The following is a 12,222-nucleotide window of genomic DNA, read 5'->3' as shown; positions in this document are numbered from 1 at the left end:
ATGCATCACCATCGCTCATGTACAGTAACCCTTAAAGTCCTTGCTCCCAAAACAAAGGGGTTAGTAGCACTTGGGAGGAAAGCTCTCACCTTGCCTCCAGGAAGCTTTCATATTTATTTAGGTTGTTGACGGTTGGAAGTCATGCGTAAACACGCAGTTTCGGCACATTCTTTTACGTTTGATTCCTCACGCGCGAAATCGCCTTATTCGTTATCATTTTATTCAGTTTTTAAAGAGAAATTAAAAGTGTGAAATTAATTTGGCGAACATACATTTTGTGTGAAACGGTTTGGAAATGGAAGTACGCTAAGTGATGAGTTCGGTATTGTAGCAATCTATGCATGCCGGTATGACTTTTGTGATGTTGCGAGGATAAAGTGCTATCGATTTTTCATGTAGCTCCAAAGAGAGGTCAATTTAACGGTGTACGAAAAGACTTGAAGATGATTTTAATTGCCGGCGTTGATAACTATCTCAACCGTAAGTGCCAATACAAATTAACAATGGAATTATCAAAGTCTATTATGGATTACATCGAGCGATGAACTCCGGGATTTCCCATGAAGTGCTTGTGCTTCTTCTTACTGGAAGGGGTTTTGCGCCGAAAGGTTCAAGAAATAATATCAAGTTTCTAAAACCTAAAAGAAAGCAAACATTCACTCTGACTATATCTTATGCATGTGCCAGTGAAACAAGGACACGAATATTTAATTGTAGTCCTTCATGACCTCTGTTTAATTGCAGAAGAACTAAATGGAGAGTTCTAAAAAGTTCGATAAATTTCCATTCCTAAATACTACGTAAAGCCAGCGTCTTCCTATTCTCATACAATCGTCAACCACGATAAGAAGTAACCTCTAGAACATGGAAAAGGACACACAAATGCGCCTTTCATGACTCCTTAGTAGAAACTATTTTTAGGGTACAGCAAGGTGACATATTCTGCAATGCGTTTACGTTAGTCGCAGTCTACGCAATGAAAGGAATTATGAATATTATCTTAAATCTTTAATTGCTTTTGTATCGATTCCTTATTCACGTGATTGAAGTTATGAACAGGTTGTCCTCGCGATTGATAGCTTTTATTGATGAATATATCATGATTATTGGAGAATTAATTTCTCAGCAACAACTCGATGCGGCTGTCGTTTTTGTGTTTTTCCATTTTTTTCAATTACCAATTGATGAAGGACATTGGGAGGTCTTGGAGTTGCCACATTGCGCCAAAAGCCGATTAGTGCCTTTAGTTGCGTGAAGATAATAATCGAAACAATTCATGAAGGAGCGACTGATTACACTATTTACGATATTTCGCACCCACCCCAGATAACATTTCTGCTTACTGTTTTATGAAACTTTTACAGACCACCAAAGTATTGATCATTACAATTCAGTAAAATTTACACGGAATTTTCGTTATATCTCTAATTGCGAAGCGCTCTCCTATAAATTTATACTCCCTTTCTTAATTGAAAATATTAAGTTTTATGGTAATTAACAATAGTTTTTTTATTGCATTTTATTGTTTCTCTTTTAATAATCATAAGCTACACATCTTTGAATGCAAGGAAGCAAGCCGCAGATACTTAAGCGGAATGAGCCCAATTAACTCGACATATCAGTACTTCCTTTTAATTTATTCTGTAATTGCCTTACCTTGTACTTCAATTGTGTCTGTCCGACATTGCTGATACTACCTCAACAACCCCAATTATTGATATTGACGAAGGATAAGGTCGTTACACTCTTTTACTCTTTTACAACTTGGCCGGAATATTTCAATGGAATGACCTTTTTCCAACGGAAGCTCTTTAGGGAAAAAGCACACGTGTAACGATTGTTGGCGCACAAATCTATCCTAACAATATTTTCAATTACTAATTTCATCATCATCAACGGCGCAACAACCGGTATCCGGTCTAGGCCTGCCTTAATAAGGAACTCCAGACATCCCGGTTTTGCGCCGAGGTCCACCAATTCGATATCCCTAAAAGCTGTCTGGCGTCCTGGCCCACGCCATCGCTCCATCTTAGGCAGGGTCTGCCTCGTCTTCTTTTCCTACCATAGATATTGCCCTTATAGACTTTCCGGGTGGGATCATCTTCATCCATACGGATTAAGTGACCCGCCCACCGTAACCTATTGAGCCGGATTTTATCCACAACCGTACGGTCATGGTACTAATTTACTGGACGGAAAAACTAAAAATAGGAAAAAGTAATGTTAAGAAAAGAATCTTCCTCTCCAGCTAATCACCTTGGTCATCGGTCGGTATTTGGTATGACCATTACTTAACTTCTGAAACGCGTTGCCCTAGTATTTTTTTGACTTTATCGAACAAAAAAGTGCAGAGAACCAAGTCAGGTGAACCCGGTAGCTGTTAAATGGTACTTGGTTATCGTGGTATAAAATTCACATGTTGTGTGCCAACCAATCCGTTTGTTTTTCACAAATTGCTTAGTTAAAGTAAATAATTTTCGAACGTGCAAAGGAACACCTCGAATGCATGATCGACAAAGAGCAGGTTGGTTTCTGCTCTGGATCCTCCTGTACTGACCATATTAATACTGTTCGGATCATTGTGGAATTCAGATCACCGTTTCATTTGCTCTTCATCTATTTCGAGAAAGCTAACAAGAACAGTTCTCTTGGATTGCATTTTGGTATCGTTATTATTTCTTCTCGTTATCGGTGACAAGAACGGTACATTGCTTACCGACCGTCGAACCGCGGCGATCAGATGGTGTGAATATTTCGAGCAGATTTCAACGGAAGAATTTCCTTATTCGCTGCTTCCATCAGGACTGCCGACATTTAAACAAATTGCACTAAAGTTGAAGAAGCAAAAAACGAATGAAATCTGCTAAAACAAAACGACTTGACGACATTGCAGCTGAGCAATGGAAAGCAAAGAGCTAGGACCCAATTCTGGGGTGAGTGAATTCCTCAATGGAGTTATTGAGTAGGGTACAATACCATCTGAGTGTCAACAAAGCATCATCGTTCCAATATGGAAAAAAAGTAGTCTAGCAGAATGTTCAAATTGCCGTTCCCTCCGGTTTCTGTCCCATACAACTAAGATTTTTGAGCGTATTCTTAACAACGGTATTCACGACATCTTTCGAATAACAGTGAACCAAGTTAAGTTTGTCAAAAATTGAGGAACTACTAACGCAGAACATGCGGCGGGGTTATTCATGAGCAAACATCGTGAGAAACATTGCCCTCTCTATATTGCATTCCTGGATCTAGAGAAGGCGTTCGATTGCCGCACAAACTCAATTGGTATGTTTTGCGACAGCACCTAGTTCCAGGTATACTCGTTACCTAAGTTAAATAGCTCTACTGCGATTCGAAGTGTAAAGTTCAAAGTGCGGCAGGTATATCAAAACCGCTTCATATTTCTGTCAGTGTTCGTCAGGGAAACACCATCTCGCCAATTTTCTTTGTTTTTCTTATAGACACGGTTACACTGCTCTATGTAGATGATGCTTTCGTAGTGTCTCATAACAAAGCTCATATCGAGCAAATTGTCCAAAACTAGGATAATCGCCTCATGCAACGACCTGTTACGTACGCAACAACTGTAGCCTCACGTTGGACGTCAACTCGGTTACGATGAGAATACGGTGTTGCATAACCTTCTCACCAACCAAACTTCCCTAACAGATTTGCCAGTCATAAACACGGATTGCGCGAGATAATATAAGAAATCGGACGGCACGTGCTGGAGCTAACCCGAATGCTAGTAGTTCGACTAGATGAGGACCGACTTTGCGTAGAGCAACTGATTTTAGAAGCTGGTTGTTGCAGCGCCGCCTGTTTATCTTCGGGTCACTCATGTCGGTCTATTTCTGCACATGGTGATCGCTCATGAGCTGGTTGCTCACTTTACGAACTCCCGGGAATAAAAAAATCTGGGTATCTGGTGGAAAAAACTTCGCTCCTCGTCGTGGACTGTGCAGTATCCGACATTGGAGAGACTGGAGGACCGGAATCGGCAAAACGCGTTTCTATCGCCTGCGCGTTTAGCGAACTTACGGCGTCTCTCTGACGTCTGCGTGTACAAAGTCGAAAGCTGGTCCGGTCAGTAGAAGTCCTAGAAGATCTATTGTGTCCCTTTACTGTTTATAGCACATCTATTAACTATGCCGTTCAAATCTATAACCGACAGGAATTTTATTATGTTCCCAAGTATTTCAACCTGGCTTTTGGTATTGAGTATTCTTCCAGGTGCTTCAAACTATTTAGCACAAGTGCCGGAAATTACTCCTGAAAATCCGTGGAGGTTTCGTCACTCTCTTCACACATCTGTCAATGTACCAGGTAATCAGTTGCTGATTTAAGTCGTAGGTCACTAGCACGTATTTAAAATTTCTTATCAACATAAAACCGCGTTGTCATGTTATTCCTTGGCATCAATAGTTTATACTGCTTAGAAAGGATATCAATTTTTTCCATTTAGGCAGCTAACCTCCTCGTTGATTGCTCCCGGACTTTCAAAGATCACCGCCTTTTTTTTCCTGTTAAGAGACTGCAAAACAACGAAGTCCTTGAACATGTATCTTCAAGAGTAGTTTTTGGACTATGTAATTCCCAGATATTTGACCTTTCTTTCTCGTTTAACCTTCATGCCATGTAATTGCGAATGACTTTCTCCACTGCTTTGAGTACAAATGATGTCAGGCAAATTGTTCTGAAAAATTTGGGATAAAAAGGATACTTCTACCCGCTTTCGGAATAAAGACCACTTTTGCCCAGTCCATGCCTTTCGTATGTATCATAAGGCTACGCTGTTCCTTAGCACCTCTCCAGTTGGAGAGTTTCCGGAAATCTGTTTTCATTTTGGCTAGGTTCTTGTTTCACCAGGATGCATCTTTGATGAAGTGACTGTCATTGCCGGCCTATAGATGAGTAATTTTGTCGTCTAGACGCATTGTATAGAAATCCCAATTTGTTATCCTGAAATTCTTTACTATTCTTTCTATTTCCGAATCTGATTATACTGTAATCCAACATAGAGGGCTGATCCGAAACCCTCCAATTTTTAACCAGCCCGTTCATCAGAGTAATATTTAGCACTTTTCCTTTTGCATACATAATACTAGACCGGATACCGGTTGTTGCGCCGTTGATGATGATGATACATAATACTTTGTAAAGAGAATATGTGTATTTATTCATGAAAAAGCAAACTTGTAAAGATATTGGCGATCCTTGTAGCAAAGTTCCTTGACATTTCTTTTGTCCACTGTTCTTTCCACCATTAAAGTTCAAAATAAATCAACAAAATAAACTCCCTAAACACACTAACGCGCCCATGTCCAAAAAACAAACAATCCATGTCGACCAATGTTGGCTTGGATTTTCAATCAACTCTTCCAGTTCTAATAGGAACGTTATTTGATGCGTTCTATTAACGACATACATATATTATCAATCGCGTAGCTTCAGTCCATCAATTAAAAAGAGTGTTGTAATAGTGTGCCGATTATCTAAGAAATTCTCAATAACTCGTAAAACAACACAGGAGTCAATAATTGCCTAAATTTCAACCGTTTTTTCTTCACATTGTTTTGATAGCGGTCTTTGTTTTTTTTTCGATGAAAACGTATACAAAGCTTTTGTTTTCAGAGCATATTTTATCCTAACAGGCAATTTTTGGGTTAAGTTCAAGAAAAACATTTTCTTTCGATCAACTGCCATCCAAAAAACTTCATAAGTTCACAAAAAAAAGGCAAAAAGTTGACTGATGGTTTCGTCCAGGGTAGAGGTAACTCATCAGACGCTCTGTCCTGGGAGCAGCGTGACCGAAAGTGACGATTGATGGAAAATGCTCTTTTTACCTTTTTTTTGTAAACTTGGGTTTAACTCAATAAAAGAGGAGTCCGGCGAACTACAAAAGAAAGAGTAAGTTGCTCCCCAAGTGGTTCGGTCCGTTACTAAGTTGGTGCGGACTTAGGACTCCCAGCATCCTCAACAAAAAATATTATTCATAAATTCAATTCCCAACCGACCATTTTCATTTTTGTAGTTTGAAATTTTGATGAACGTAACTCCAGGCATTGCTTTCCCAACATAATTTCGAGATAGTTTGGTTATCAAAGATGGTTTTGGAGTTTCGTGTCCTATGAAAAAAAATAAAAGGGATTGTCAACAGTTTATTCATCTCATATCTGCTAATACCAGTAGATATGGGTGTGACATTTCTCACGTTTCCGCACTACTAAATGGTAATTTATTTCTTTAGGAAAACTCAAACAATTTATCATTTCAGGCACGGTAGAAACAACTACCGTCGTCGGCGCCGTTTTAGGATTATTTGCTCTTATGCTGGTTGTTTTCCTCTACGTTCATCGGAAAAACTGTTTGAAAGTAGGAAATTTCAACTATTTTAATCAAAATGTACTTGCTTTCAAAAATTTTCAAAAACGAGGTAAGACCAGTTTACTCCTTACCACGCATACCCTTAACACGATTATTTATTTCCAGTTTGGAGGAGCTCATTTCAAAACTCCAATTTTGATTGTGAAGATGATGTTTTCCACCAGATGCAATTCCAACCGGTGACTTTGCATAATGACGACGTGTCGACACTTTACGGCAACAAGGATCCCTTTCAAAGTGGAGAATGTCTTTCGGGGCCAGTGGAGAATAACATAATAAAGGACCCTTTAGGTTTGGCAGAAAGAGGGAAAATGGGAGTTGTTTCCTACTACAACGAGTGTATTTCGAACGATTCAATCCAATCAGAACCACTTATAAGTAATCCGTTAAAAACTAGTAGTATGGATGTTAAAAGTATGTACAACTATCTGAGAATAACTTTTATTCACAAGTACCTTTGATGACTATATTTACCGCAGGCTATAAAAAGCTACATTTACCATCGAAAAGCGCAGATGAAGTTTACTGTTCTCCCATGAAGGAAACACGAATTGACAATCAAACAAACTCTTTGGTTGGATCCTCAATGGCCAAACAACATTCAATGTTCGGATTTCAGGATGTCGGCTTGGATGAGCGATCCATCATGAACAGCAGTCAAGATGTAAGTTTTAAACTTGAAATAAAATTAGAAAAAAATTAAAAAAAGTTCTTGCCTTACTCCTTTTGTTTGGGGTGATGAATATGACCCTTCCGTATCAAATATAAAATATTATTTAACAAAATCTATTTCGGATTCTAGCACTGAGGAATGAATAAACTTAATAAAATTTCAAAGGAGCAATTCGATTTTTAATTCAAATTCTAAAATATTGTTCAACTAATTTTCATATTAAATAGATTAATTAGTTAATATTGCAACAGAAATTTTAATTATAACTACTTTCAGTGTATTTTGATCCTACCCCAAGAACCACTCTTCGAATGTTCAGATTTGAAATCGCCGAAATCCGATACTACACGATCGGAGCTCCAGAGTACAACGCCACCATTGCAGACCACTTATGTGGAGATATCATTGCTCTATGACGCCCCATTGAGAAAAATGACTGTTCACGTTCTCCAGGCGAAAGGTGTCCCCTCGAGAAACTCAGGCCAGCAAACGCACACCCAGGTTCCTTTATTAAAAATAAATTTTACAGAATAAGTTTTCTATATGGAGTTTATCAAACACAGATTCGTTTGCTGATGCTTCCAGCTAAGAAGCAAAAACACAAAACTAAAATTAGATCGGGGGAGAATCCACAGTTTATGGAGAGTTTCCTTTTACATCGAGTGAATCCGGAGGAGGTGAATTCTATGGGATTGCGGGTGCGGGTTTATGGTTGTGAAAGAATGAGGAAGGAGCGACTCATAGGGGAGGCAGTGGTGAGCTTTGCTAATATCAATCTTGAACTCGAAACAAACCTTTGGTTACCATTGGAGTCACGAAACGATCCACATGTAAGATCTTTCCGGTAGAGTAAATTGTTTGATTCTCAACAAGTAAATTTCAGATGATCGATTCGACTAGCGATATTTTGAGCCTTGCACGGTCCGACAGTATAGGATCTACAAAATCCGAACAACATGGCGGAGTACCGGAACTTTTATTGGGACTGGCTTATAATGGCACCACTGGGCGCCTTATTATTGAAATTGTGAAAGGGAGTCATCTTCGTGGTTTAACTTTGCATAAGTCACCTGATACCTACGTTAAATTATGTCTTGTGAACAGCATTGGACAAGAGATGGCGCGGGCGAAAACCTCAACGAGACGAGGACAATCGAATCCATTGTTTAAGGAGGCATTTGCTTTTCAGGTGAGTTATTATTTTACAAACGAAATCTGAATGTGGTCGGAAATGGCCTTTGGTTATCTATCGGAGGTAGCAGGTGGCAGGCTTGAGCTCCCAACCCTCGCCCTCGCCATTTTCCAAGAAGTTTGCCATATAGCTCTAAGGTGATCTACTTTCTGACCATCCCATTGACTGATGACGCATCAGACTGAGAATCAAGGCTTTTATTAATATTTATATTTACGCCGATTCTCCGTGACTTTTTGTCTATATCCAGAGCTAATCGTTCAAGGCTCATGACTCTGTAAGAAAGCGACCAGAGCACAATTAGGATGTTTGAGGAAACATGACATGGTCCATTGAAACTTTTCACGTCCTTCATCCAAAACTGCATGGAATACACCGCGGGAAATGAGAAGAAGAACTATTGGTGACAGAATGCAGCCCCGGCGGACTCCACCTCAGACTTTAAATTCATCCAGGAGTTTATCTCAATGTGGCACGTAACATTTTATGCCAAAGTACTCTAGATACAATCTCTGTGTTTACATTCGAAATCCATAAACAATAAGTGGAGCAATGATCTGAACTTTACATAATGATCAGAAGGAGTTAGTGTGGTCGACACAAAAGAATCTGGAGTGGAAATCAGCCTACTCCCCATCAATCAAGGTTTCGAGATGTTGGGTTCAAGAATTATTTTAAATATTACCGCAATTATTAACCACCATCCTCCTTTTTCGTTCCTTGGAAAAGAATTTATTTCGCTTGGAATGATGGCAGAGATACTTTTGCTTCTGTTTTCGGGAATAGTCTATATGTTACCGTGGCTTGCAAATACAGTCCATTTGAGATGGAATTTCACGTGATCTTAATTGGGGGTGTATTTTTTTGCCTGCTAAGCTGCTCATCACCGTGGATAAGAATCCCCCGTTAATGTTCTTCCCAGGACCATAGAAAGGCTTACATATCCAATGCGGATGATCAATGTGCGTACCGTGAGGGGTTGTTTGCAATTTTTTGGCACATAAATATCTACGAACGTGTTCGATTAACTAGCCAATAAGTAAGCGGGCTCATAAGGCACATACGGGACTGTCGTGACGATTTGATATGATTGCATGATTATGATTACGGTGATTACAATTGCACAATTACTTGATTACAATCGTAATCATGGCCTGTGATTACGATTACAATTGCATAATCATGTAATCATATCCACTTCCCGATAATCCCGAATATCCCCGATATAATCGTAATCATGGTTACAATTTTGCCCAACTCTTTTTTGTGATTGTGACATACTAGAAAAATCAATGACCCTGAAAAATATTTTCATTACAAATTGACGTGTCGAAACATTTACGAGCTGAATGTTAGATTCCAGTAGCGGTAAGCTACCAAACCAACTATCCCTTCTCGATTCAGAGAACCACTTGACACATTACTTCTGCTGTCCCGCCTTTCAAGTCAGGGAATTCTTTCCATCAACGGGAAGGAAGTAATTATTTCGAAGCCGAGCGTAATGTGTAACGTGGCTCCATTAATCGTCACTATTTAGCATCTCACTGATAATGTTAACCGGAGAGAGCTCCTTGCGATTCCTGCAGACAAGGTAGCTCTTCTTTTCTCTGCAAGTTTTCGCTTTGCGATCTACCTACTGGCATCTACGGATGCTGATCTCCTGTTCCCGGGGAAGTTGTAAATGTGCTGTAGTTATAGTCAAAACACCTGTTGACGATTCTCCGCATTCGCATCCTACATACCCAATGAATTCTGATTTTCTGCCTGCTCAGAAGTTTACTTCTCTACGATTCTACAACGTTCATCACAACGGGTTTTTCCTATTCGGTTACTGGTTGTCTCTAGACATTCACACTTGCTAGCCTCTTCCAGTCCGGTATTTTTTGTTGGATAGCCATATCTGGTTTCCAGGCTAAAAATAAAGGCCTTTTTTCAAGTAGCTCCTTCGACGCCTCACAAAATATACCCTTATTGCTTTCCTTCGGGCTTAATTCCATGACCATCCTGCTAGATTTTGTTTTCTGTAACGAAGACAGTTCTGTCCTAATGTGTCTGGCCCTCATTTTATAGCGAATCTCACTGAGGATTCCCGCAAGGTGTTCCCTTTCTTTGTTTTAATGACCACAGCTGGCGGCCTAGTTTTCTTTCGTTTCTCCGCATTTTTGTCTGTTGCTCTGCCATTAGTACTCGCTTTGAGTTTTTTTTCCTCTTCTTCACCCTCTTTTATCCCAACAGTGCGACGGATTGTAGCCTTCAGGTGAGTTTAATCTATTGGATTGGAGTGTACACAGACTAGACAGTCTAGCTTGTGTACACCGGTAATATGTATTCTATCAACACAATTTTAAACTATGTGGTAGTCAGATTCTTTGCCCTGAACTTTCAAACGCACGTCTATACCGGATAGATGAGGATATGCAAGTCCTTTCACAAAACCCCTTCTGTTGTTTTACAATCTGCATTGGATATATGAATGGCTGTTCTTTAGTATGAAAAATAATTCCTTGCTTCCAAGTAGGAAAATGTTACCTTTCAATAAGCAGCTCTGGAAGTTATGAAACTATTTAGTTGTAAATCTAAAAGAAACCTTTCTTTCTTCTAGGTCACCTTATTTCAACTGAACGATGTAACATTGATGGTATCGGTATACGCAAAGCGTAACATGAAGCGCAATGAAATGGTTGGTTGGTTTAGCCTTGGACTGAATTCATCAGGACCCGAAGAAATGGCACATTGGGTTGATATGCGGGAACATTGTAAAGGCGAGCTTTTATGTAGGTGGCACGTTTTAGTGGATTCCTGATTCATATAGCCTAGTCAACCTTGACGGCGGAAAATTATTTGAACAATTGGTGAAGTGGTTCAGAAAGCGAATACTGAAGGAGACGTAGGAACAAATTCGCTTTCATTGTTGGATCTTTGGAACGGGGAGAGTTTTGACTGATACTCTCCGACAATTTTAGTGAGTGTATAAACGTGTTAGCGATGAAACTTTTACCTTTGATCTTGACACCAGATATCTATTTGATTTGGAATAATATAGATATTGACAATTTCTTGGAAATGCTGCTGCTTTCTCGCAATGCATTCATTGCAAGTACTCAGCTAATGTATGTATGTACACTAAATCGTTTTAGATATTGTCACTATTTGGATGGCTAACTTCGTTACTATTTTCCTTATGCCCTTTGGTAAAACTTTATTGATAACGGAGCAAAGCACAAAATGAACTTTTAAGTGTACTAAATGAGAGAAATTTGGGCTCACAAAGTAAAAACAATTCAGCACAAACTACTGTTAAAAGCGAAAATTTTTTATATATATTGCTGTTCTTTCTTAAACATTAAATATAACAGTGAAAAATATTAACTACATATTTCAAGTGTTTTAATAAAAGATCACTCATAAAATCCTAATCCAGTATTGTGAGACAAGTGGTTTCATCCAGTGACACAGGAAGCTGTTAAATATTGGGGAGAGCAGCAGGTTAGAAGCCTGACCTTATTAGTAAAAATCAGTTTCATTCCTAAACAACTCCTCTTTTTAGTTTGATGCACTTACTACGACCATCTCTCAATATTTCGAGGCCTTCACTGTAGTATGATTTATCGAATCTCCTAAATACTCACTTGTTTCCTATTCCATGTTTGCATTTTGTGCAATTTCCTTCCTGGAACGTAGAATGAAGACAATCTATTTTTGATATATGAATTCCGTCTAAATTTAATTTAATTTCGTCTATCGTTAAGAAGGGCTTATCAGTTGCTTTCTCCTTATGGAGTCGACCAAAGACAGCCAATGGCATCCTTGAGCTCTTTTTAATGTCCGATGAACTTTTCAACCAATCTCGCAGGCAGAATCTCCGCATCAGTCTGTCTTCGGCTGATGTAGTCTTTCTTGTCCTTCCAGGACCCTGTTTTCGGGCAGTTGACCCATTGGCCCAAATTTTTTTCAAAAAGTCAGCAACAGA

The 12,222-nt window shown here is 39.2% G+C and overlaps 1 protein-coding gene across 2 annotated transcripts; it reads left to right on the top strand.

Annotated features, from left to right (window-relative positions):
- Nucleotides 1–126: 126 nt before the first annotated feature.
- Nucleotides 127–11,628, top strand: LOC119653042 (synaptotagmin-14). Of its 2 annotated transcripts, none has more exons than XM_038057504.1 (8): nucleotides 127–480; nucleotides 6,278–6,436; nucleotides 6,493–6,786; nucleotides 6,867–7,051; nucleotides 7,337–7,561; nucleotides 7,624–7,890; nucleotides 7,944–8,249; nucleotides 10,855–11,628. In XM_038057504.1, the coding sequence occupies exons 1-8, from the start codon at nucleotides 444–446 to the stop codon at nucleotides 11,053–11,055; spliced, it is 1,674 nt and encodes a 557-aa protein (XP_037913432.1). In that variant the 5' UTR covers nucleotides 127–443; the 3' UTR covers nucleotides 11,056–11,628. The 2 variants fall into 2 exon arrangements, with proteins under 2 accessions (XP_037913432.1, XP_037913431.1); XM_038057503.1 differs by having other exon boundaries at nucleotides 6,493–6,801.
- The last annotated feature ends 594 nt before the right edge of the window (nucleotides 11,629–12,222 follow it).

This window comes from Hermetia illucens, chromosome 3 (assembly GCF_905115235.1).
Source record: "Hermetia illucens chromosome 3, iHerIll2.2.curated.20191125, whole genome shotgun sequence".
In the NCBI taxonomy this organism is placed as follows: Eukaryota; Metazoa; Arthropoda; class Insecta; order Diptera; family Stratiomyidae; genus Hermetia; species Hermetia illucens.
This window is presented reverse-complemented; position numbering and strand designations above follow the sequence as displayed.